The 25,834-nt window shown below is 51.5% G+C and overlaps 2 protein-coding genes across 33 annotated transcripts; one reads left to right on the top strand and one right to left on the bottom strand.

Annotated features, from left to right (window-relative positions):
• Nucleotides 1–344: 344 nt before the first annotated feature.
• TUFM (Tu translation elongation factor, mitochondrial) lies at nucleotides 345–3,783 on the top strand. The gene is made up of 10 exons (XM_067706282.1): nucleotides 345–501; nucleotides 604–798; nucleotides 1,271–1,437; nucleotides 1,654–1,758; nucleotides 1,850–2,014; nucleotides 2,162–2,294; nucleotides 2,378–2,482; nucleotides 2,582–2,733; nucleotides 2,823–2,942; nucleotides 3,421–3,783. Exons 1-10 carry the CDS (start codon nucleotides 459–461, stop codon nucleotides 3,592–3,594), a joined length of 1,359 nt encoding a protein of 452 aa, XP_067562383.1. The 5' UTR covers nucleotides 345–458; the 3' UTR covers nucleotides 3,595–3,783.
• Nucleotides 3,784–6,466: 2,683 nt separating this feature from the next.
• Nucleotides 6,467–17,686, bottom strand: ATXN2L (ataxin 2 like). 32 transcript variants are annotated; one of them, XM_067706240.1, is made up of 24 exons: nucleotides 17,234–17,684; nucleotides 15,700–15,736; nucleotides 15,426–15,482; nucleotides 15,268–15,339; nucleotides 14,718–14,868; nucleotides 14,193–14,317; nucleotides 13,252–13,343; nucleotides 12,604–12,804; nucleotides 11,820–11,995; nucleotides 11,540–11,650; nucleotides 10,790–10,984; nucleotides 10,630–10,701; nucleotides 10,309–10,379; nucleotides 9,839–10,134; nucleotides 9,691–9,760; nucleotides 9,163–9,309; nucleotides 8,966–9,038; nucleotides 8,685–8,872; nucleotides 8,204–8,333; nucleotides 7,992–8,113; nucleotides 7,614–7,826; nucleotides 7,244–7,487; nucleotides 6,935–6,971; nucleotides 6,553–6,693 (listed from the first exon to the last, which is right to left on the bottom strand). In XM_067706240.1, the coding sequence occupies exons 1-23, from the start codon at nucleotides 17,527–17,529 to the stop codon at nucleotides 6,940–6,942; spliced, it is 3,171 nt and encodes a 1,056-aa protein (XP_067562341.1). In that variant the 5' UTR covers nucleotides 17,530–17,684; the 3' UTR covers nucleotides 6,553–6,693; nucleotides 6,935–6,939. The 32 variants fall into 32 exon arrangements, 19 of the variants coding, with proteins under 19 accessions (XP_067562352.1, XP_067562339.1, XP_067562346.1 ...); XM_067706247.1 differs by having other exon boundaries at nucleotides 7,298–7,487; XM_067706241.1 differs by having other exon boundaries at nucleotides 6,682–6,822.
• Between the last annotated feature and the right edge of the window lie 8,148 nt (nucleotides 17,687–25,834).

The following is a 25,834-nucleotide window of genomic DNA, read 5'->3' as shown; positions in this document are numbered from 1 at the left end:
TCCACGCCGGGACAACCGCTTCTGCCTCAAGGACGACGGGACCGCGCCTCCAGACCTGGCCTCGCCCTCCCACGCTAAGTGTCAGCACAGCTCGCCGCCCTGGGAACTACAACGCCCATGAGCCTCCGGGGCGCAGGTGCGCTGTGGGACGCTCCACATCGCCCCCCGGTGCCACCAGAGAGAACTGCGTGGGCCCTGAGCCCACGAGGCCCGAGGGCGCCTTGGAAACCTTCTCTACCCTCACCCAGCCGAGAGCCATCAGTACCTTCCTGGACGTCTTACGTCCCGCGCCCGGAAGTTGACGGGGCCATAGAGATTGGGGGCTAGAAACTCCCAGACTTGCCCTCTCGGCCCTCACTTCCGCCGGAAGCGACTTCCATCCACAGTTGTCCTTTGCTTACTGCACGCGCCGCCGCCAGTGCCCGGTACACACTAGTCCGGGCATCAGTACGACCACAATGGCGGCCTCGACGGTGCTGCGCGCGACGCCCCTCTTCAGCGGTGAGGGGGCGGGGGGGGCGATTGCGGCCCGGGTTCACGTGGGTTCTTCGGGAGCGGCCGGGCTCAGACCAGCGCCCTGACTCCAAGCCTCTGCCCCGGCAGGTCTCGGCGCCGGCCCGACCCCACTGCTGAAGGGCCTTTTGCGGCCGCTGAAGGGCCCGGCATTGCCCCTCTTGTGCCGCGGCCTGGCTGTGGAGGCCAAGAAGATCTATGTGCGCGACAAGCCCCATGTAAACGTGGGTACCATTGGCCATGTAGACCACGGCAAGACCACACTGACCGCGGCCATCACGAAAAGTAAGCAGGGTTGGGGTGGAGGCTTCCGGCAGCGCCTGCTCTGCTGGCGGGACCTGGAGCCAGGGAGGTGGGACCCGCGGAGAGGCTGCTAGAGGTGTTTAGTGTGACCCCAGGCGCCGGAACTCGGGCGGATAGTAGGTTGCAGCATGCAGGAAACAGATTTCCCGTAGACATGAAGAAGTTTGTGATGCATAAATTGGGGGACCCCGAATGGCCTACCTCCAGCCCTGGGGACTGCCGTGTAAGCAGAGGTGTTACCCTAGAGAAGTCACAGGGATGGCCCTTGAGGCCCTATAACCTTTCTTTCTGACCTGAAGTTACCTCTGCTCCAGGAGTTGAAGGAGGGCGTCTCGGAAGCCTGCTTCTCCCAGACTGTCCTTTGTATAGGTAGGAGGGGCCCAGGGGTGTGGCCTGAGCCCCTCCTCTACCTGTGGAACTTTAGCTGAAATGTGTGTTCCCTCCCTTCCGTTAGTTTTAGCCGAGGGAGGTGGGGCCAAATTTAAGAAATACGAGGAGATTGACAACGCCCCGGAGGAGCGAGCCCGAGGTATCACAATCAATGCCGCCCATGTGGAGTACAGCACCGCTGCGCGCCACTACGCCCACACTGACTGTCCCGGTCATGCAGACTACGTTAAGGTGGGAGCTGCTGGGGACAGGGCCTGGAACTGCCCCCGCCTCGGGAAAAATGTTAGGCTTGTGGGGAGGAGGTTAAGATACTTGAGATGTATGGTTTTGAGATCATGGATCTGTGGGCCTGGCCAGTCACAGCAGGTGGTAAGGAGGTGGCTGGGGAGCTGAGGAGGTCACTGACCTACACTGAGTGTTTCCTCTCCTCTCCTCTCCTCTCCCTAGAATATGATTACAGGCACAGCCCCCCTCGACGGCTGCATCCTGGTGGTGGCAGCCAACGATGGCCCCATGCCCCAGACCCGAGAACACTTATTACTGGCCAAACAGGTACCCAGAGCCTGGGTACGGGTGGAAGGAGGAAGGGGGCGCGGCGTTGGGCCACTCGGGACACCATCTCTATGTCTTTCCCCACCTACAGATAGGAGTAGAGCGTGTGGTGGTGTATGTGAACAAGGCGGATGCTGTGCAGGACTCTGAGATGGTGGAGCTGGTGGAGCTGGAGATCAGGGAACTGCTCACTGAGTTGGGCTACAAAGGGGAGGAGACTCCGATCATCGTTGGCTCTGCCCTCTGTGCCCTTGAGGTGAGGGCGGGGTTGGGCAGGAGCTGCTGCTGGCTGGGGATGGGGCTGGATGGGTGTCAGAGCTCTACTCTGAGTCTGGAGACTGGCTCTTGGCAAGTAAGAGGAGCAGAATGGAAGTTTCAGCGTCCTGTCACCTCCCGCTCATAGCAACGTGACCCTGAGCTAGGCCTGAAGTCTGTGCAGAAGCTGCTGGATGCTGTGGACACTCACATCACAGTGCCCACCCGGGACCTGGAGAAGCCTTTCCTGCTGCCTGTAGAGTCAGTGTACTCTATCCCCGGTGAGGACCCTGCTCATTTGCACTCCCTTCCCCTCACAGAAGCTTCACCCGGGATCCCTGATATCCTGTCCTGTTTCTCCCAGGCCGGGGCACGGTGGTGACAGGCACACTAGAGCGTGGCATTTTGAAGAGGGGAGATGAGTGTGAGTTCCTGGGACATAGCAAGAATATTCGCAGTGTGGTGACAGGTACAGAAGGAAGCCTTGGGACACAGGGGCTCCAGGATTACCCCTCCCCTCGCAGACCCCTTGTGCCTTCCCTCTGCCCCACACCCTCCTCCCTCCTAGGAATCGAGATGTTCCACAAGAGCCTGGAGAGGGCAGAGGCAGGCGACAACCTTGGGGCCCTGGTCCGCGGCTTGAAGCGGGAGGACCTGAGGCGTGGCCTGGTCATGGCCAAGCCAGGTTCCATCCAGCCCCACCAGAAGGTGGAGGCACAGGTGAGGGCTCCCTGCGATGGTGGGCAGGCACTGTGGAGAGGCTCGGTGCTTCCAGCCACGCCCAGCTCCACCGTCGTTTTCTCTCACAGGTGTACATTCTCAGTAAGGAGGAGGGTGGCCGCCACAAGCCCTTTGTATCCCACTTCATGCCTGTCATGTTCTCCCTGACTTGGGACATGGCCTGTCGGGTTGTCCTGCCTCCAGGGAAGGTACGATGTATATGACGGCGTGGGGGACTTTTCCCTCCTAAAGAGAAGCTGGCTGATGATGCAGGTGGAACTGGTGACGGAAGGGCCTGGATCAGTGGATTTAGGGGGAATGAGTCCTCATCCAGTATTCCTTAGCTTTGGTAGCATTTACCCACAAAGATTTCCCAGAAAAGTTCCTGTGGTTGAGAGTTCCAGTGTATTTTACATAAGGGCTCAGAGAAGCCCTGTAACTAAGAAACTTGTATAACCCAAAATTCCCTAAACATTTTTTTCTCAAGAAAAATGTTAGCAACACTAATCACCAGTCCTTTCCTGCCTTTGCGTATGCTGTTTGCATGTGCCTAACGGCTGGGATGAAGGTATCCCCAGAAGGAATCGTCACCCTGCTTCATTTTCCCATACCTTTAACCTCGTTGGTAGCAAATAGGGAATGGAGGCACCCTGAAGAACATGAGTGGTCCTTGTCTCTGCCCTCCAGGAGCTTGCCATGCCCGGGGAGGACCTGAAGCTCACCCTAATCCTGCGGCAGCCAATGATCTTAGAAAAAGGCCACCGTTTCACCCTGCGAGATGGCAACCGGACCATCGGCACTGGCCTCGTCACTGACACGCCAGCCATGACCGAGGCGGACAAGAACATCAAGTGGAGCTGAGTCTGGACCTCTGCTGGGGCTGTCTTGTGTGGCTGCCCTGGCCAGTGTTCTTTCCTGCCTCTCGTGCCCCCTTCTCAGGGCAGAGGCTGCAGCCCAGCCGAGTTGCGGCTAGACTGACACTTCCCCTGGCCAGAGGGCCACGTGGCCGGCCAGGTGAGGTAGGTCAATAAACTGTTCTGTGAATAGAAAGCTAGTTTGTTTGCCTTGTGTCGTTTGTACACACTGGTGAGGATGAGGAATATAAAAATGGAGCTGGAGCTTCCCTGGTGGTGCAGTGGGTGAGAGTCCGCCTGCCGATGCAGAGGACGCGGGTTCGTGCCCCGGTCCGGGAAGATCCCACGTGCCGCGGAGCAGCTAGGCCCGTGTGCCATGGCCGCTGAGCCTGCGCGTCCGGAGCCTGTGCTCCGCAACGGGAGAGGCCGCAGCAGCGAGAGGCCTGCGAACCGCAAAAAAGAAAAAAAAAAAAAAAAATGGAGCTGGACACATAGCTTGGGAGATCCCTGAGCCATTTGAACTGAGATCACCTCTCTAGCCTCAAGAGTTCATCTATGGTACAGGGTGGAAAAGCTCCTGTCTTAAAGCTGTCACCACTGCCGTGACAACTTGAGAAAAGGCAGAGAAGCTGAATTAGGATTGGAAGCTATTCTGTGAGCTTTGTCTGATTGCCTAGCAAAACGCTACATATAATAGGCTATATTTTGGATATCCTACTGGGAGATACCGGGAAAGTGGTTGTAGCTTGGGCCCAGTTCAGGTGCCACACCCACCTGGTTTCCTCTGAGTAGTTAGGCTGTTAATGTCTAGCTGCCTTTATTTAAGCTTGATACTGGGAACTGCATCTTACCCAGCACATAAAATACACTTGGTAAATACATAATTTGCTTGATGGGTTACCACCACCATATCACTAATTCCAAACAGGAGTGAGAAACTATAGCATATCCTGCTGGGAACAATCAATCATAACTGAAGTTATGGTTACTGAAAGTGAATAAAATATTTCGTCCAAGTTAAAAAAAAAATTATAGCATGAAAGTTTCATTTTCAACATTTACTTATATTTAACATTAATAAGGTCTGTTTATCAAATACACAGGGAGTAAAATGCTGAGATTTGGGGGAATTCCGCGGCAGTCCAGTGGTTAGGACTCTGCTTTCACTGCCCAGGGCCAGGGTTCAATCCCTGGTCGGGGAACTGAGATACCACAAGCTGCATGGCACGGCCCAAAAGAAAAAAGTGCTGCGACTTATAAAAACTTGAAATTACCGGTCAGATGCTGACCCCCAACAAAAAAGGTAACATTCAGCAGGGATTAATGGGCACCCTTTCAAACTTGGATCCTGACAAATGAGTATATTCAGGACCGACAACCTGTTCACAAGCAGCTCAGAAGGGAGGGTGGTCTTGGGCCCAACCTGAGAGCTGTTTTGAAAAAGCCTGATCGGTGATTCCAGAACGAGGCAAACTTGAGAGGACAAAGGAACTTCATGAAAAGTACTGTCCAACAGTAAAGCGAGGTTACTTGTTTTACCCTCTTCAGTGTCCAAGGTGAGGCTGAAGGGTTTCTCAGGATTCCTGACGGAGGGGGAGGCTTAGTTCCCTTCCAACTTCAAGACTTCTGCTCTTAGGAATAAATTATAATCAGAAGGGCTACTCAGGAATGCCTGCAATTACACCTCTCCCAGGACTACAGAAACCTGTCTCCATCTGCACTGCAAACATCAGGAGCCCAATTGAAGGCTTTCCTGCTCCTGTTTCTTCCATCATGGGCTGCCTCCCAACCCCAACGGATGGCCCCAGGACAGCTCCAGTCACTTGGAACCCCACACCAGCCCGTTTCTAACAGCCAGTTAGCTGCTACAGATAACCCCTTTCTCTCCTCGCCTCTTTAAACACCTCGCCTGTCTTCCCCAGTGCCATGCCTGCCAAATACCAGGTTTCAGATACTCACACTTGGGAATTCTCCCCCAATATCTAACTTCATTCTTCCTGCCCTGGTCTCAGCCAATTTTCTCTGCCTATAACTGAACACCAGTCCCATCCTCTAACCTCTAAGGGTGAATCTTCACTTTATAGACAAGAAACCAAGGCCAGGTCCTATAGTAAGAATTCCGTCTCTGAAAGAACCCCTTCTTCTGCAGCCTGTTATTTCTCCATCCCATACTTGCCTCCCCTCTTCCTCATTTAGCTCCTGCTCCCCTCAGCCTGGCTCAGTTCAGCCCTCTCCCCACTTTCACCAGCAGCTTCATCTTACAGCTCTCACCCACACCCAAGACCTCTCAGCTGTGTACCAGTCAGGCCCTTATTTCCAGTGGCCCAAAACACTAAATGTACTTTTCAGTGTAAAGAGGTAGACATAACTCATGAAGTACTTATATCAGAAATGAAAACCTCAAACCATACCTATGAGGCCAACTTTGAGGGGAGAAAACAGCCACAGAGACTGGGTGACCTGTGCAGCACTTACAGAGCCAGAAAGGCATCTTTGGGCTGTACTGTTACACTGCCCCACCTTGGGAACCACGTAAAACGGAGCTGCGATCTCACTATTCTCCAAAGAGGAAACTATAAGCGGGTTAAGTTAGTTTAAAATTTTATTTTTTTTAATTTTTTTTAAATATTTTTATGTAATAAAAAGTAAAAGTCCTTGTCCAACCATCCTTTGTGGGGCATCTGTGTCTCTCACGCAGGTCATTCAAGTTAATGGGGAAGAAAGAACAGGGGGCCCAAGTCTGAGGTTATAAATAATAGAAAATAAAAGATCTTCGTCTCCAGCGGGGGGGGATAGATGAGAGGATGGAAGGGCAAGATGGGGTGGGGATGGGCAGGGGCAGAGCAGGAACCCCCCACCCCCGCTGGACCCCGGCCCTGCCCACTTTGAGGCCCCCCTTCCCATTCAAGGTGCTTGGCAGGAATTCCCCAGCTCCCCCCGCCCCCGGGGGGAAAGGGGGATTGGGGGGCTGGGACTGGTCCGAGCTGCTGGGGGAAGAGACATAGGTCACTCTTCCCTCCACTCATGGAGGTCTCAGGTCGCGGCCAGGACAATCTTCAGTTCCCCGGGGGGTGGAAGGGGAGCTGCTGGGAGGGATGAGATTGAACTGGTTGGAGGGGAAAGAGAAGAGAGCAGGAGCATTAGAACCCAAGCAGCTGTCCCTGCATCCAGTGCCGTCCAGTGCGGGGTGTGGGGCAGTGCTGGTAGGAGCGCCTCCTCAAGGTGTCTCATGGGGCTGTCAGAAGCACAGATCAATCGCCGTTTCCCAGTGAGCCAGAGCCCTTCCTCATGTGCCCAGCTCAGCCCCCCACACCCCAGCCTGGCCCTGTCTGCTGCGCTGACCTTACCTCGGCTAAGTCAGGAGACAGTCGGGGTCACTGAGAGCTGGGGAGGCAGTGGGGAGGGGGGCTGCTGGATCACAACTGAGCGAGGACGGAGGGAAGCAAAGGACAGAGCCAGGAGCAAGCCCCTGGCGGCGGCGACTGTGGCTTCTGCCCACCCTACATACTTCACAGACAGGTGCAGGTCGGCAGGCGCCCTGTGGGACAGCCCTGCCTCCAAGACCCCTCACTCCCCACCCAGAACCCGTGCATCCTGCCCCACCTGCAGCCCATCAGCTCTTCCATGCCAAATTCCCCCAGCTAACGAGAACTCACGAATCCTGTCATCGGCTCCTCCTGGAAATCCAGGCGCCTGGCCAGGCTGCTCACCTTGGGGGTGTCCGATGTAGGGATAGGGTGAGGGTGTGGAAGCTGAGAGTGCAGGCACCCCACTCTGGGGCACCGCGCCTTGGGGGGGGCCCCCATGGCTCTGGGGTGGGTGCAGCAGCATCACCTGGGGCGGGTGGGGAGCCCCAGGGTGAGGGGGCGGGGCTGCTGTGATTCCAGTTTGGACATGGGCCTGCAGAGAACAAAAAGCGGCACCTTTCAGACACGAGCTCTGAAAATCCCAGTGTCAGGAGCCTGAAGTGAAAGGTGCACTGAGGGTTCAGGTCCTTGTGGCAAAGCAGGTCACGTGGGCTCTTACCTGGGTAACATGGGCCATGTTGGTGAAGCCGTGGGGCAGCTGCTGGTGGGCATGGATAGCATACACAGCGGCTGGCTGGGGGAAGCTGCTCTGAGGGGACTGCGCAGAAGGTCCCGGCGGCAGAGAAGGCGGCGTGCCTGTCAGGGCCCCTGGGTGGTACAGGTTCTGCTGTGGCTGTCCACTGCCCAGGTGTGGGGCCTGCCCCGCCTGGTGCTGTCAAGGAGAAGTGGAGGGTGAGTGCCACTTCCTTCTCCGGTCCCCCGGCCTACCACTTGCTGACCCCTGGTCCTCCCTCCCCGCTGGGGAATGATCCCTACCCTATCCCTCTTGCAGCCACTCACTCCTGCCCCGCCCACTTGGATCCCCCATGGCAGGCACCTGGACGGGACTGGGGGCTGCATGCTGGGACTGCGGCTGGCTCCCAGTAGGCGTGGTGGCCGGCTGCGGCTGGTGGGCATGGAGCTGCGTGGCATGGTGTGGATAGGACTGGTGAACAGTGGCTACAGCAGGAAAGGGGGAGAGAATCAGGGCTGAGCACACTGGAGGGGGCCGAGGAGCACAGTCGGGAGGGGGGAGGGTACAGAACTCACCATAAAGGGCTTGGGGGGTGGGCTGCTCTGCAGAAGGGTACTGAGGGGTGGAGGACGACACAATGGCCTGGGGATGGCTCCCCGACGTCAGCATGCGTGGGTTGCTTTGAAGCATGGGGGCAAACACCGGCTAGAGGAGCAAGGAGAGGAGCGGTCGGCTCGGCGGAGGGCTCGGGAGGCGTAGCCTGCTGCCGAGCACCCTGGGAACAGCGCTACCCTGGTCTCATCACGACCACCCTGCTTCCCGTTCACAATAACCCTACTAAGTCTTTTTCCCTATAAAGTGTAGCACTACTAAGGCCCAGGGATCCACTGCCTTGCACAGGTCTTACCAGAGCCAGGACTGAAGCCCAAGTGGGACACCACCACCCAGAACTCTGCCTGCCTCCCTCGCCAGCTCCCAGAGTCTGGGAGATGGAGAAGACGGGATTCCTAAGAAGCGGGGGCTCTGCACCCCTCTCTCCTCCCGCGCCTCAGTCACCTGCGAGGGGTAGTGGGCCATGGGCTGCATCATGGCGGGCTGGCCTGGGAACTGCTGTGGATTGTAGGGGATGTAGGAAGAATAAGGTGTGGCAGCCACCAGAGGGGGGCCAGCAGCGGCGGCGGCCTGCATCATCGGAGGGGCTGAGGCTGGCTGGTGTTGGTCCGAGCGCTGGGGGGGCAGGGAGCCTGCCGGTGGGGGGAAAATAGTGCAGAGCTCAAGCTCCATCTGCCAGCAGGCACCAGGCAGTGCCACCGCCTGCCCCTCCTGACCCTGCTCACCTTTTGCTCCCCGGTACTTGCCCTGCTGTCCAGGCACTGAGTTGGACACAGGATATGGATACATCTGAGGTGCCTAGGGACAAGAACACAGGTGAGACTGAACGACTTGCTTATCAATGCTCAGAACAGGTGTGACTCGGTCCCTCAGGTAGCCCAGCCAAACCTCTTACCCTGGGCCACCCAGTCTCTTCTCTCACCTGAACAGCTGGTCCCATGTGGATCTGAGGTATGTAGGAAATGTACTGGGGGCTATATAGCCCACTCTGGCCTGCTGTCAGCACCGGGATGGAGGGAGTTGAATGAGTCCGGGGCCCAGGAGAAGTTGGAGTACTGGTGGATTTATTCTGTGAGAGACAAAGGAGGACACGTGTAAGATATCTTAATGACTTTCGTACCCACCCCCCCCAGTCAACAGCATCCACGGAGTGCTGTGCGCCCAACACATCCTATGCTTTTTCTTGGTTAAGCCTCACGTCAAACCCTATGAGATGAGCTTTCTCAAATTACAGGTGAGGAACCTGAGACAGAGAGGTTAAGTGGCCTGAGATCACAAAGCCTGCAGGCACAGAGGATCACGCGGAGTCAGTGGGCCCGTGTCCTAACTACCAGACTCTGTCACCTCTCGCTGCCTGACAGTCAGGTGCCCCCGCCCCGCACTGCTCTAGCACCTGCTCCCAAGTCTCCCTCACGGAACCCGAAGCCCACATGCCCCCAGCCCATCTCACCACAGACAGCAGCGGCTTAGTGGGATTGAACTCCTTGGCATTAGGGTTCAATGTTGACTTCTTCACTTGTCTATGAGAGAAAAATAAAGTAAATGCTCACGGTTTCCCCTCATCACCCGATACCCACCCAGCTCCCCACCCCACTCACTCAGCAACAGGGCCCTCATCCTTGTCATCTCCCTTGATCAGGCCCACTGGGGGGCTACTGGTTTGGCTTGGGCAAGGCGGTGGGGGCTGATCCGGCCCTTCGGCGCCTCCTGCTGGTGGCAGGGGTGGTTTGTCCTCCTTATCCGATATGGATTCTGTCTTGGAGGAAACAGGGGACCCCATGGGCTCTGAAGCCAAAAGACCATCAACCTCCTTCTCCTTCCCTTTGGCCTCCTCCTTTAGGATCCGGGGAGGAAAAGGATCCAGGCTGGTCTCAGGGGAGCTACTGGGCTGAAGCTGGAAGGAGAGAAACACATACACAACGTACAGAGTACTGTCCAGTCCAGACCCCAAGCCCACCTTCCTTCCTTCATCTTTGCTTGCTCTCACCTCTTGGTGCCACCAGTGCCTATTCCATAACCCCCTTCATCTCCATCCTAACATCCTAGCTCATTCCCACACTTTTCTCACCTTAAACTGGGCCCCAAATTTTCTCAGTTCTTCCAGTTGAAAGCGTTTCTGCTCGTTCTGAAGGCCAGGGACTATGAGAAATACCAAAAAAGGAAAAAATATACGTTTCTTTTCTCGAAGGTGGCTACACAGCACCCCAAAGGACAAAGAAACCACGGAAAACAAGAAGAAAGAGCTCTTTAGAGCCCTTTAAGTTAGGATCAGAGGGCTGATACACGTTGTCTTCTTCTGAATCCCAACAACTTTCCTAACTGAAAGTCTGTCCTAATCCAAGGGATAATAGACTCTGGCAGAAAAAAAAAAAAAAAAAAAAATCCTCACCTTTCCCTGCTATCCGGGACAGCTCCTGGGACTCCAGCGTTCTCCCAGGTTCCTTGGCTGGGAGTTCTTTTACTGAACAAGAAAGGAGAGATGCATGAAGGCCCTTCTCTCCAGAACCACACTTCCCACTGTCCACGGCCCTCAAGCAGGTGGCTCTTACCATCTGTGGGTGCCAGTGAGATCTTTGGAGAAGCTGGGGAAATGGAGCCTACTCCAGGATCCCCAACTGATGATGTCACGGGGATGGAAGCTGAAGAGGTCGGTACTGCTGAGCCGATGGGAGGCTCAGGACAGGAAGCTGAGATTGGGGCAGGGGCAGCTGACTTGGGAGAGCGTGGGGGGTACATCCGGCCTACTGGAAGAAAAGGGAGAGCGACGTGATAGTTACTGCTGGTCAATGAGCAATGGGTACCGGGGACTCACCAGAAACACCAAGAAAAGTTTATCCACAAGGTCACAAACCTAAATACTTAGAAGGGCAAGGCAGATAGGGTAAGCAGGTAAAATGGCTTCATGGCTACCATGAAAGACTGGAATGCTGAAAGGGACAGGCATGACTCAGTTCCAGCCAACCAGAGCTATGCAGCAAGACAGGTTCAGTGTTGGCAGAACTTTCTGTATTTCAAAAGAAATTAGAAATTTTCTATGTTTTCTCCTGTCTTAAAATGTTGGCAACTAATTTAAACAAAAGACATCTGCTGGCCAGACACAACCCATGGATTGCCACGCTGGGATTTCTGCACGAGGGACACTGAAAAATTATTTCCTAAAAAGCATAAATCCAAGCCTCCAAAACACCTTTCATCACATCTCGAAACTGTCTCCCATCCCAGCATTCTAACAACTGACATGCTTACATCCCTTCACAAATTTCTATCCATTTCTTCATGTAACACCACTGGAATCTTACCTGCAGGAGGAGGTGGAACAGAAGCTTCTCCAGAAGGCCTGCTGCTGGGGGAAGACAGAGTCTTGGCACCTCTCAGAGGCCGCTGTGCCTTAGGGGACATGCGGGAAGGGCCTAATTTTTTTTTTTTTTTTTTTAAAGATGGGAAAAAAGAGGCAGAGTTCTTGCTATTACATTACCATCAACACACCTTCCTTCTAACCCATCTAAATCCTTTTAATTGTCTTCCCCACCTCCTTACCTTCCTGTTCCCTGCCCCCAGCAAGTCTGCTTCATAACTCACCTCCATTGATACCGCGTGTCTCAGAACCTGGGCCAGGGCTGCTATTGTCAAGATGGTGAGGGCCACGAGGTGGCAAAGAGCTAAGGCCAGGCCGGCCACCCCGAGAACTACTGCATCGAACTCCTCCCCGGGGACCTTCCCGAACTCGTTGGGGTAGAGGGATATACTTTCCCTCCCTGGGGAGAGAGTTCAAATAACATTAAGTAGCCACAAAACACATTTTACAAAGATGAAGCCCTCCTCCTAAAGTCTACCTCCTGCCTCAACACACACACGCAACTATGCCTGGTTTCGGCTGTCTGCACTCTTGCACTCGACGAACTGTCCTGGTTATGTGTTCTGTGACTCCAGGATTATGCCCTTATGTTGCATCAACCCCTGACCAGAACAAAGCAGCCAGTACTCCACAATCCTAACCCTCCTGGCCTACAAGAAAGGTAGTTTCACACTGTGGTTTAAGGTGCAGCTTTTATAAGACACTATACACTTTGGTTTCATTTTCATAAAGGGAAGAGTAGAAAAACATATGAATGAATATGCAGAGGAAAAGAACATGTATCAAAAAGCTGAAAAAAACCTGTCCTTAATCCATAAGCTTTAGCCTTGTTACCTTGGGCAAATTACCTAATGATTCTAGACTGCAGTCTCCTAAACCTAAGAACTGGGAATAACTATGTATAAACCTATATGGCTGTGAGGCTTCAACAAGAGTATACCAAGCTCTTGGCCCAAGCCCTGGCCCAAACGGTGAGCCCCACATGGGCCAGCCACCCCTAGTAATCACCTAGATGCCAAGCTGGGGCTCTCTCGCCCTGAACCCTGTCGCTGAACTGCACTGTGCTTCTCCTCCTCGGTGCGCCCGTCATCATTCTCCATGGCGATCCGCAGGCGGTACTGAGGGCTCGATTCAATCTCTCGAGCCAACTGGGCTGCACGCAGCTCCCGCTGACGAAATTCTTCCGAGTTGTCCTTCTCTAAGGGCACCCTGAGAGGACCACGACCATCCCAGTGCCACAGGACAAGAGGGGAAAAAGGGAAGACATTTCTATCAGTCCCATCACCAGCTCAGATATGTAGGTGCTTAAACCCTTCAACAACTCAGCATGTATTGAACTGGCATTTAGGAGGGTCCCAGGCAGAGCAGCAAGGCCTATCTCTGAATCTGAGGGACACTTAGACACATATATAAATCTGTTAAGGTTTTCGAGGAAAAGTATCGACAAGAAAGCAGTTAATTCTACTCATGGAATCAAGGTTAAAAGAGAAAACCTCTGCGGGAGCAGTTCACAGGCAGATCAGGAGTGGAGAGTGGGCAACCCAGCACCCAGAAAAGCATGTACAAAAGCTATGTTCCACCTAGAGACCCACCCTCCTCTCTTGATGACCCCACACCTCAAGCTGTACCACATGAGAAGTACCAAAAGACACTCACGTGTAAGAAGAGAGACTGCTGTCATAGGTGGTCTTTATGCCGTAGTTCTCCTCATTGAACTTGAACATTTCATTGGGGTCCCATCCATTGGACTAAAGGAAAAGGGAGAATGTTTTAAAACCCAGGAAGGAAAGCAACAATAACCTGTCTTTGTCATCCATCAGGTTGAAAGATTAAAAATCTGACCAAATCAAGAGTGAAAAAAGGAACACAGCTGGTGGGAATGTCAACTAGTACTACGGACTGTAGTACAAACCGGCAATATCTAGCGAAAGAGAAGTCTTTAAGACCTAACATCCGTTTCCAGGTTTATATCCCAGGGAAATTCTGGCATACGTACATGGGGATACATGTTCTAACAATTCACTAAGGCGCTATTTTCAATACCAAAATAATGCCCAAAGAAACACCAATCAGTAAGGAAAGGGATAAATACAATTTGTTGTATATACATACATGTACATGTACATAAATAGGACACTACACAACAGTTAAGAGCAATGACTAGATCCACAGACCAACATGAAAAATTCAAAATCTATAAGAAAAGTAAATTTTAGACAAATTAATGCAGTGAAATAACAATGCGCTCACTAATGAGCAACTTTAAATGTTCACAGTAGTTGTTCTGATAAAGGAAAATGGGCCTACACAGTACTCAATCTCATCTATATATTTTTTTTTTCCAGGCTGGAAAGAAACTGACTTGAAGCAAAGGTTAACAGCTGTCAATCACAGATGATGGAAGAACAGGTATTTCTGTTTTGTTATTTTCTGTATTTTCCATTGGACTCTAACTGCCATCAACAAGCAATAGTAAAAGTGGTCCCCCCCCCACCCACCCCAGCAACGCTCGGTTCCAAGAATTATGCAGTGTCAACAACCCACATTCTGGGAGCAGAGCTCCCCAGCTCTCAGGTTCTCAGGAAAGGAGACTGTACCATGTCAGACTCCAGGTCGTAGTCATCGCTGTTGCTGTCGCCCCCCTCCCAGCGCTGAAGCACCTTCTCCTTGTGCTCCCCATTCACCTTCGAGTTCATGGCAATGGCTGAATCAGTGAACTTGTCTGTGAGAGCAGATTGAAGATCAGGAGTCAGGTGATATTTCACAGCCTTCTTTCCAACACCCCTCCCACCACGGGAGTAAAGAAAAGTTTCTGTGGCCAGAGTCTGGGGGGTGGGGGCAAGGGGGGGTACGGCATAAAAAGCCTCATTCTAAGAGTTCAGAAGGAGCAAGGAGTTGGAAACAAAGCAAGGAGACTATGAAGAACCACAACACAGGCTGGAACTCCTTCCCCTGCATCTCAGACACTAAGACATATTCTCAAGAAGAAAAATCTAGCCATCTTCCTCAGAGATAAAGGAAGATGATAAAGAGGGGGAGGGAGGAGGAGAAACAAGTCATCACGTTCTCTGCCCTCTACTCAAGAAGTGGGTCTGACATAACACCCTGGCCCAAAAATATACCTTTAGTAGCATAATTGAAGTCAACATTTCGGAAGTGGACAAGCATGACATCACTTGGCTTAAACACCATGGTGTCCACAATGTCTTCCCGACGAGGACCACCTGCTGGCTCTGATGCTTTCCGGTGCACAGCATCTACTGCCAGTTCAAACTACAAAAGTCCCATTTCCCAACACCCAAGGGTCAGGATCAAGAAATGTGAAGACAAAACTATGACTACTTTTGTTTTACCCTTTCTAAACTTTCCCCAACACCACATTCTCATGTGCACTGTCTTCTCAACACCAGCCACAGGACTTAGCCAAAGTCCCAAACTTAAAAATTCACATCTTTAAAGTTGAGCATTTTAACATCATAGTACTGAGCCCTCAAATCTCAAACCCATATCTTTTAAGTGCATGCAGCACTATTCCGGCACAGGCCTACAAAAATGAGTACAGCCACAATGCTGACCAACACCACTCAATTTATATCTGCAACTGAGCCTATTTCATTCTCCCCCTCTTCCTCCCATGTAACTCCAAAGCTAAGCTAATTTGAATACACTGACCTTTGAGCTCAGGGTCTTGAAGATACCTTCATAGGTGGTACCATTCTTTACCTTTACATCACAAGTGGAGCCCTGAAAGGGGGGCGGGGGGTAAGAAGAGTGCCTTTAGCAAACTGATGCATTACATTCCTCAACCTAGGGGTTAGGTACCCACTTACCACAACAGCTGTAAGGAAATGCAGCATCCTGGAATTGTTGTAGACACCCTCAAACACCTGTCAGTAACACAGGAGAGGGACAAATAAAGGAACAGCCAGTCACCATCTCACCTTCCTTCAAAATGTCCACATTCCATGCACACCCACCTTGTATGTGCTGTGCCCCTTGCGCTTCTGAACCCATCTGACTATTTCTGCACCTAATCTGCCCTATACCCCCACATATACATCTTTTAGGTCTCTGTACCTTAGGCAGGGGGGAAAAGGCACTCACCGGTGACTGTGGGGGTCCCTTTCCTGTGCTTTGTCCCCTGTAAGAGAAAGAAATGAGAAACTAGTTATTTAAATATGTTCAATCCCTCTTATACAACTGATTTCAAAGAACTTGGTATGCTAGAGCCAGATGCCATGTGAAGATGATCATTTAGGGTACAAACCAATTAATCAATAAGATTTTCAAATTCTCACTTTATAGAGAGAGAAACACAGGCATTAAAAGCCATTTTCTCCAAATGCCAGTCAATCATCAACAGTTGTCAATTGCTTTAAGAAGCCAATTCAACACAACCGTCTCACTTTCTGCAAGAGGGCCAGGGCTGCATGCTTCCAAAAGACAAATGCTACAATATTCGACAACAAATAACCCACCCCCGATGTAAAGGTGGAAACTCACAGAGTGCAGATTTGGAACTACCTAGCTCAGGCATATTACTTCCGAAACAGAAAAGACCATCATTTTTACGTCCTAAACCCTGGAGGATGGGGGTACTCCCTCTATAATCCACCCTTCTCGACTTCTTTACTCATTCAGCCTGTTACCCACTCTGGGAGGGGTCACCTATCGCCCGGTAACCCTGCTCCTCGCTGGGTGATGTAACCAGCGGTTGAAGAGGGCGATCAGGGGGGCCGTTGGCTGGGCTGGGGGACAGCGCAGCCGCAAAACCTATCCACCGGGAAGCCTCGCCCGGTCTGCGCCTGCGCACTAAAGCCCACGGGCCTCTTCCAACCCCCCCCCTCACGCGATCAGAACCCATTGCGCCTGCGTGTACCTCCACTCTCAATTCCATACACCCACACAAGAAGAAACCGAGTGGGGTGTCCACCACTCATCCAACAACACCAGGCGATCCCGTCCACGCACACTCCCAGCAGCTGCCCTATATGTTACCCGGGGCTGGAGAATGGCCGGGTCATAAGACACAGCATCCGCGCACACGTAGGGGAAGAGCGCGCGCGCGCGCTGGAGGTTCCCGACCCGCAGTCCTCCCAGCTTCGTCCCTCCTTCCGTCCCCCCGCCCACCCTGCTCCCCTCCTACTGGCCAGACTGGGAAGGGGGAGGTAGCAACTCGCTCCCAAGTCCCTCCCTCCCCATTGGCCAAACTGTGGGCCGCGCGCCCCCCTCCATTGGCTACGGCCAGGGACCCCTTCCCGCAGCTGACTCCCCATTGGCTGAAACCGGGGACCGCCAGACCCTTCGTGGTAATGGAGCCGGGGACCCCGATCACCTCTTCACCCCCCCCCAAACTCCTCGTTCCGACGCCGCTGGCGGGATGCGCCCTGCCTGCCCTTAAAGCCCAGGTCCCGAGCCCTGACTAGGCTCGCAGAGGTGAACACGGCCCCTAAATGCCCCGGTGGCCATCCGGGGGCCCTTTTCCTCCGACCTGTTTGGACCTGAGGAGCCCAACCCCAGCTTCCCGGGGTTTCCCCACTCCCCCTGGCGCCCCTCAAAGGTGGCCAGGCTGGAAGTCCGCCTCGCGCGGTGTCTCAGCCACCTCGGCTCCAGCGCCCGGAAACCCACCCATCCTCACCTGGCGCTGCCGATGGCCGCTGCCCCTGGCCTCTCCTGATGTTGCTGCTGCGGCGGCGGCGGCGCCAAGATGCTCTCAGCTCCCCGGCGGAGCCCGCTCCCGGCAGCGGCTGCAGGCCCCAAGCAGGGGGAAGCAGCGGCGGGAGGCCCTGGGGGAGCCGAGGTGGAGGCCAGGGGCCCCGGGAGGCCGCCGTTGGGAGGGCTGGTGCCCCCGGGAGGCCGGCGGGCCACGGCCTGTTGCGTGGGGGGCGGCTGCTGGGGCTGGGAGGTCTGTTGTGGCGGCTGAGGCTTCAACATGATGGCAGCGTCCGGAAGGGGAATTAGGGGGAAGGGAGGGAGAGAGGAAGCCGGGGCTGGGCCCCCGCCGGAGAGCGCGGGAAACGACGGGGACTGGGAAGCTGGGGACCCGCCGTTGGCGGGCGGGGGCGAGCCCCGCGGTGTCGGGGGTGGAGAGAGAAGATCGCGGTGCGAGGAAGCGCCGCGAGGCGGAAGGGGAGGGGGTCTCGCGGGCCGGAGGAAAGCAAGAGGGCGCGAGCCGGCTTGGCGCGCGTGCGCGTCGCCGGGGAAAGGGGAGGGGGAAGAGCGCCCGGGGGGGAGAGGAGGGAGCGGCGGCGCGAGCTGTCCCCGCGCACCGGGGCGTTTAGCTCCGGGCGGGAGAGGCGAGAATAAAAAAAGGTGAATCTCGCGCCCCTCGCCTTTGGAGTTGGGAAAGAGCAGCGCGGGCGCTCACGCGCGCCAAGGACTTATGGTCTCTAGGTCTCAAGGAGCCCGAAAGGCTGCCAACCGCTGTCGCTTCACAATGAGCGTCTGAAGCGCTGGGGGTGGAGCCGAAGAAGCAGAGAGGAAGGAAGAGCCGGCCGCCCCGCCTAGGCCGCCGGCGTAGCGTCGGGATACCTCCGCAGTCGTGTGAGAAGTCACGACGAAGGGTACAGTTCTTCCGCCATTTGGGGGCCCATGGGCGGAGTCTTGAGTGCAAAAAGAAATCCCGCGACTAGACCAGGGACTTATCCTAGGCTTGTGGTACGTTGCATGGGGCCCTTATCTGCTTTACATAAAAGACTGATAGGCATTAAAGTTATCAGTTTGAGTATGCTGATCGTTGGGGATAAATCTATGCCTAATTCTAAATTATTTTAATGATTTTCAACCAAATGGTTTCTCCATGCCCTAGGATGAACCCTTAAACTATAGTAACAGAGACTGAAGGCCATAGTTCCTAGGGTCTAGTTCAAAATCCTCCACCCAACTCCGCCATGAAGGCAGCCTTCATTCATTCAAATTAGTTGGGCATTAGGACATTAGGCTAGGTGCCTCGGATGTAACTAATTAAACCACTTCTTGCTCTCAAGGAGTTCAAACTAATGGTAGATTCAGAGAATTAGATGAGATCTATTAGGTGAAGCACAGGGCACTATGATAGTACAGCTAATTCAGCTTTGGGTGATGGATTTCTAGGCAGGGGAAATAGGATATGACAAGGTAAGAAAACTTCATTATGTCGAGTATAAGATAAGAGGGAGGAATTTAAAAAAAAAAAACAAAAACACAAAACTGGAAAGGTAAGTAACCAAGGACCAGAGTTTAAAAGAGATGTGGAGGGACTTCCCTGGTGGTCTAGTGGCTAAGACTCCACTCTCCCAATGCAGGGGGCCCGGGTTCGATCCCTAGTCAGGGAACTGGATCCCACACTCCACAACTAAAGATCCAGTATGCCACAACGAAGATCCTGCACGTGGCAACGAAGATCTGTGGTCCACAACAAATACGTGCTGCAGCCAAATAAATATTTTTTAAAATAAATAAAAGGCACTTCCCTGGTGGCACAGTGGTTAAGAATCTGCCTGCCAATGCAGGGGACACGGGTTTGAGCCCTGGTCTGGGAAGATCCCACATGCCGCAGAGCAACTAAGCCTGTGTGCCACAACTACTGAGCCTGCGTGCCACAACAACTGAAGCCCACATGCCTAGAGCTCGAGCTCCACAACAAGAGAAGCCACCACAATGAGAAACCCGTGCACCGCAACGAAGAGTAGGCCCTGCTTGCCGAAACTAGAGCAACTAGAGAAAGCCCGCGCACAGCAATGAAGACCCAACCCCCCCAAAATTAATTAATTAATTAATTATTTTTAAAAAAGAGACGTGGACATCATCCTCAAAGCAGTGGGGAGCCTTTTACAGAAAATGAAGAGAACATATTTGTATTGTTAAAGGATTACTGTTTCTTTGCAAAGTGGAGAGTGGAGTGGAGTGATGGGTCTGTGGTCTTAATCCTGGCAAAACTTTCAGCATGTCATCCTCTCTTCACTCAGGCATTAGCATTGGAACTCCTCCAGCTCCCAACTCTCCCCTGAACATGCACACACTTAGCTAAAAGTCTACCTTACTCTTTGGGAACTATTCCTTCGCCCCACCTCTCTCCTAGCTTTTTAGAGTGTTAGGTTCCCTCCCTCTGTGTTTGGCCAGCAATTTTCTCCACTGTATTCTGTGAGCTCCCTTTCGTTCTGTTTTCCTGCTGGTATCAGCGCCCTCATGGCTGGGATCTTATTCTTGCTGCTCCTTCTGTGACACCTGGCACAATGCAGGCAGTCAATTAAACACCTATGAAGTGGATGGATCCAAGAGGTATTTTGAGGACCATGTCTCCTGGTTGTCTGAATAACTGTCTAGTTCTTTCCTGGCATTATGCCACCTCCCCGGCCTCGTTATGGGCACTCCTGTCTCCCCACCCACATTCTGCTCCCACACTCTGTTTTGTCTCAGCCTGTTAAACTCCCATTTCCGCAACATGCCTTGCCCTTATTCAGCTCTGCCTGTACATGTGCTGTTTCTTCACCTACTTCTCATTCTTCAAGCTCAGGTGTCAGTCCTTTCGAACATCTTGTTATTGACTCCCTCCTCCAGGTTCCCAGAACACTGTGATTTTCTTTTTTTTTTTTTTTTTGGCTCCCCTTTCCATTGGAGCCTAAGGTCATTAAGGTCAGGGACTGTATTTTACTCATTTCTCTATACTTCCTGTCTAGCTCAGTGGCTCGCACACAGTCATTCAATAAATTGATAAATGAATGAAATGTCTTATTACCTGCAGTTTAGAGATTATATCACTGTGATTTGCTCTGGAGTGATCTCCAGGGTACACTGTTAAGTGAAGAAAGCAAAGAGTATAAACTATGCTTCCTGTGTGCAAGGAAGAAGGGGAAATAAGAAAACAAATATATCTGCAAATTCTTCCAAAGAAAAACACAAGAAGGGTAAACCAAAAACTAATAAAATTGGGCACCCATGAGGGGTGGGAGAAGATGAGGGTTCCTTGGTTGTTGGGTTACATCCCTCTTTTTGAGGGAAACAACAGTGCCCTGAATGGGGAAAGGGAGACACTTCTTTGAGCCTTCTCATATAGTTTTGACTTTTCAAATAATGGTCAACATATTTAAAAAATTAAATCAACAGAAACAGAGTACGTAAAATCTGAATACAGACATAAATAAATGAACCCAACACTATTTTAGATAAGTAAAAATAACACCCTTGGGCTTCCCTGGTGGCGCAGTGGTTAAGAATCCGCCTGCCAATGCAGGGGACATGGGTTCGCGCCCTGGTCCAGGAAGATCCCACATGTCGCAGAGCACCTCAACCTGTGCACCACAACTACTGAGCCTGCACTATAGAGCCCGTGAGCCACAACTACTGAAACCTGCATGCCACAACTACTGAAGCCCGCGCACCTAGAGCCTGTGCTCCACAACAAGAGAAGCCACGACAATGAGAAGCCTGCGCACCGCCAACGAAGAGTAGCCCCTGCTCGCCGCAACTAGAGAAAGCCCACCTGCAGCAACGAAGAGCCAACGCAGGCAAAAATAAAAAACAAATAAATTTATTTAAAAAAATACCCTGAAGGGCAAAAAAATAGAACTAATTCAAGTAACTTTTAAGCACCTTCTGCTAAAGAAAAAAAATATCTGTAAACCTTGAATTCTTCTTAAGTCAGTTTGCTCTAGTAGTAAGGGCATGGCAATTCGGAAATTATTTTGGGTGTATGGTAGGATTGAGCACATGAGTAAATATGCAGACTGGTTGGGAGCGTTCTCACTGAGGAAGTAGGGAGAAGCAAATGTGGAGTGAGAGAAGTGAGCAAAAACTGTGGGGATTGGAATGGGAAGCATCAGTATAAATTTTTTTTAATTTATTCATTTTTATTTTTGGCTGCGTTGGGTCATCGTTGCTGTGCACGGGCTTTTTCTCTAGTTGGGGTGAGCGGGGGCTACTCTTCGTTGCGGTGCATGGGCTTCTCATTGTGGTAGCTTCTCATTGCAGAGCACGGGCTCTAGGCATGCGGGCTTCAGTAGCTGTAGCACGCGGGCTCAGTAGTTGTGGTGCACAGGCTTAGTTGCTCCGCGGCATGTGGGATCTTCCCGGACCAGAGCTCGAACCCATGTCCCCTGCATTGGCAGGCAGATTCTTAACCACTGCGCCACCAGGGAAGCTCCAGTATAAAATTTATGGGAAAAAAATTAGGTGGATAGCCAGACTGATATTTACACAAGTTCCCAGATCTTGTTTACTAAATATTCCACTGAAAGAAACCAGGGCTCCTTGAAGAAATGGCTGATTCCAGCCTGGACAGGCGCGAGGAAGGTACCAGATGAGCTTGGAACATTTTGTTGTGCCAGAAAGTAAATACTAAAAACATTTATAAGCGCATCAAAGAGCCACTGGAGCCATCTTGAGGTGGCCAAATCTGGCACAATTTGAGCATTGAAACAAATAAGGATAGTGAGTGATTATAGCTCATTGAATAAAAGAATCCATGCATCCATACTGTTAACAGATATAAACATACATGCAGGACTTGCCTGGTGGCACAGTGGTTAAGAATCCGCCTGCCATTGCAGGGGACACGGGTTCGATCCGTGGTCTGGGAAAAGCCCACATGCCATGGACCAACTAAGCCCGTGCAACACAATTAATAAGCCTGCACTCTAGAGCCCGCTAGCCACAACTACTGAGCCCACGTGCCACAGCTACTGAAGCCCACGTGCCCTAGAGCCCACACTCCACAACAGAGTAGCCCCCGTTCACTGCAGCTAGAGAAAGCCCGCTTGCAGCAACGAAGATCCAATGCAGCCAAAAGTAAAATTAAATAAATAAATAGTGCATACACTGCTAAAAAGAAGAAAAGTAGAAATGACTGTGTTTTTCAAAAATGTCCATGGCATGAAAGGCAAAGAAAGGTTGAGGAACTGCTCCAGATTAAAGGAGGCTAAAAGTGACTAACAACTAGATGAAATACTTGATCCTGGCCTAAATCCAGAACAAAATTGCTATAAAAGACATTGTGGGAAACTTGATGAATTTGGAATATAGACTATGAAGTATTACATCCATGATAAATTTCTTGAATGTGCTAACTCTGTAGATGTGTAGGAGTATATTCTTAGTAATTATACACCAAAGTATTATGGGGCAAAGGAACATGATATATGCAGCCTACTATTAAATAGTTCAAGTTACATATATTCTTTATACACCCACAGAGAAAATGATGAAGCAAATTGGCAAAATATTAGTTGTTTGTGAATCTTGGTAAATGTTATACTATAGTTCTAGGTAGTAGCCTTTCAACTTACCTGTAAATTTGAAATTTAAAAAAAAATTTTTTTTTTTGACACTCAGTTTGTGGGATCTTAGTTCCCCAGCCAGGGATTGAACCCCGGCCCTCGGCAGTGAGAGCACCGAGTCCTAACCACTGGACCACCAGGGAATTCCCTGAAATTATTTTTTTTAAATAAGGAATTAACATGTAATTAAATAAGTTAAAATTATTTGATACCTCTAAAGTTAAGGAAAGGAATAAACCACCTAATTATATTTACTAAACACTCATAAACTCGTTGATAAATTAGGTGAAGAGTTTTTAGCTCTTGAGAGTACCCTTAGGCAGTACCCCAGTGTTCACTGCAAAGTAATCCCACTTTGAGGTTCAGGTGTTACTAGACTCCATTGATACAAAGAGGCCACATTCCTCACTTAAGACATGTTAAGAGAGAGTGGCTGGAACAGCAAGAGACATTCGTTATGATGAAGCCCAGCTCTACGACATGTCCCCGACCGATATCCCACAGGGGCAGTTTTCCTTCACAAAGGCCTGCACGGTAGCAGAAAGAATAGAGAGTCTGTCCCGGGAGACGAGAACTCTAGCTCTGCCTTTGTCTCTTATTAGCTCTACCGACGAGGGCAAGTGATTGGACTTCTGGGGCCCCAGTCTGAATCTGTAAAAGGAGGGGCTGGATTAGAGGAAGGATCCCATACTCAAATTCCTGCATGAGACAGGTAATAAAATAGGGTGAAACAAAGAGGCACCGTGAAACTGGAGAGCATGTGCCCTATCTAAAAGGGGTGCCTGCTTCTCAGCTCCAACCAACGAATGCCAGGCAGGGATGTGTCCCAGTGTTGCCAGAGATCTTGATTTAAAAAAAAAAAAAGAAGCAGCAGCCAGAAGTTTGGATTTTTAAAAATAGAAATCTCCCAATTTTTCTCTTCTTTTTCGGGGGAAATATTTTGTGTGCCAAACAATGTATGTGTGCAAGCCACAGCGTGCAGCCATCAGGTTGGATGAACCCCAGTGTCTGCTGTCCTCCTTCACCAAAGTCTTTCCAATGCCGCTCATGCTATCCAAATATGGTATGAAGACCTGCTTCAGCCTTCATCAGAAGAAGGTAGGCACACCTTACTATGCCTTTGCAATCAGTTTGGAGAATAAGCTCCCTTTCTGAGCATATCTTGCACTTCCTTTCCAAAAGAAGACTCTGGATTTCTCATTTCCCTCCCAATGGACCACTAGGCCCAGATCTCCGTGACTGCATCCTTCAGGAGGAAAGTAAGGGCAAGAGCGATGACACATTAACAGATGCTCTACCCACATTTTCCCACTGGATTCACTGGGTTTCTCTATCTTCCTTAGGTGTCTCAGAAGTTCCATCACCTTCTTTTGGCACCTGCTCATCAAACATTTCTTCACACTGCTTCTAGGACCTGGCTCTCTCATTTGTCCCCCCTGACCAGTCTCTCATGTTTATCTCTGTCCTCCTGAACATAGACTCAAAGATTGAGCTCATTTTCTCTCACACATTCAAGCTAACTCCTTCCATCTCCTTCCAGGAACCTCTCCATTCTTCAAAAACCATCTTTCTCTCTTGCTAGTGTCTGGCCCCCAATCCCTTTGCACTTTCCTGGGCTTTGTATTTCAGTATTTACATATCATGTTTTCATCTCTCCCCCACCTTCCAGTAATCCAGAGAACAGTGGGGTCTAGCACTCCTGCCTCCTGGGAGCTCCAGCCCACTTGATCATAGGGACTATGCTTCCAAGTCTACCTCAAGGACAGGAACCCAGTTCTCTGTGGCACCTCTTCCCTGTCCCCTCCATCTGCTGCTTTTCAGATCTTGAAGACTGGGAATACATAAGGATGCTAGAGTAGTTTCTCCTTCCAAAGAATCAATTGTTTAATTTTCTCCTCTCCCTGTCCAGAATCCCAGGATTTCCACAAGAAAGGCAGCGAAGTTCCTGCCCTTCTCAAGCTGCCCTGCCCCTCCTAGCCATGTCACCATGTCCCCAACTTTTATTTCTTGTCTCACTCTAGGGTCTTCACGTTGTTCCTTCTCTACCCCCAGATACTTCTGTGCTTCTTTAATTTTTTTTTTTTTTTTTTTTTTTTTGCGGTACGCGGGCCTCTCACTGCTGTGGCCTCTCCCGTTGCGGAGCACAGGCTCCGGACGTCCAGGCCCAGCAGCCACAGCTCACGGGCCCAGCCGCTCCGCAGCATGTGGGACCCTCCCGGACCGGGGCACGAACCCGTGTCCCCTGCAACGGCAGGCAGACTCTCAACCACTGCGCCACCAGGGAAGCCCTTCTGTGCTTCTTTAGATGTAGAAAATCACACAGCCAGGGCAGTGCTGCTCATCAGAACGGTCAGGATGATATTCCTAGGGCTCATCATCACCTTGAAAACCCTGTTGCCACTGCCAGTCTCCTGACCATGGAGGAAGGAAAAAAGTAGAGTCAGTTTCCTGAGACCTCTGGAGCAGACTCTTCGCCCTGGAAACTTTCTCACTTGTTCCAAGGAGAAAGACCTTCCCATAGCTCAGTGTTCAAATCCTTTAGAAATGATCCCTCTCCTGAGTACCCTCCAAATCTCTGACCACGTAGCCTCTTCGTGATGTTGGATGGATGCGTCCACATTCAAGAACTTTCCTTGTCCAACCCCAGACCAAGCCTGAACCAAGCCCAGACTTTTCTCCATGAACACCCTCTTCTGCCTTTCAGACCTGTATTCATTTCCCCAGTGCCCCCCTGTCTCTCATGCCTAAAATGCCACACACTGAGTTACTTTTTCATTCACTTCCCCAGGTGCCCTTTGTTCTCTTTTCTTTGGTTCCTCTTTCCGGTTCTCTGGCAAGTTATACCTTCTCTCCTCCTTCAACCTTTCCAATTCTCTTTTAGTTGGATTCATTTCATACCCATGTCCCTTTCTCCTGACTTCTGCTTTCCAAAACGATTTCTTATTTCTAGAAGTAACCTTCTCATCATCCCGTTCTCTCACTCATTC

Source organism: Pseudorca crassidens, chromosome 15 (genome assembly GCF_039906515.1).
Source record: "Pseudorca crassidens isolate mPseCra1 chromosome 15, mPseCra1.hap1, whole genome shotgun sequence".
Classification (NCBI taxonomy): domain Eukaryota; kingdom Metazoa; phylum Chordata; class Mammalia; order Artiodactyla; family Delphinidae; genus Pseudorca; species Pseudorca crassidens.
The sequence above is the reverse complement of the archived record's forward strand: the minus strand, read 5'-3'. Positions and strand labels throughout refer to the sequence as shown.

Bases quoted from the DNA above. Each gene is read 5' to 3' on its own strand.
- TUFM (XM_067706282.1), top strand. From the start codon at position 459: ATGGCGGCCTCGACGGTGCTGCGCGCGACGCCCCTCTTCAGCG. The intron at 1,438-1,653 runs GTGGGAGCTGCT...TCCTCTCCCTAG, and splicing joins GTCATGCAGACTACGTTAAG to AATATGATTACAGGCACAGC. The intron at 2,943-3,420 runs GTACGATGTATA...TCTGCCCTCCAG, and splicing joins TTGTCCTGCCTCCAGGGAAG to GAGCTTGCCATGCCCGGGGA.
- ATXN2L (XM_067706254.1), bottom strand. From the start codon at position 17,529: ATGTTGAAGCCTCAGCCGCCACAACAGACCTCCCAGCCCCAGCAGCCG. The intron at 8,873-8,965 runs GTGAGCAGGGTC...CCCCACCGGCAG, and splicing joins CAAGTACCGGGGAGCAAAAG to GCTCCCTGCCCCCCCAGCGC. The intron at 7,488-7,613 runs GTAAGAGCCCAC...TGTTCTCTGCAG, and splicing joins ACATGGCCCATGTTACCCAG to GCCCATGTCCAAACTGGAAT.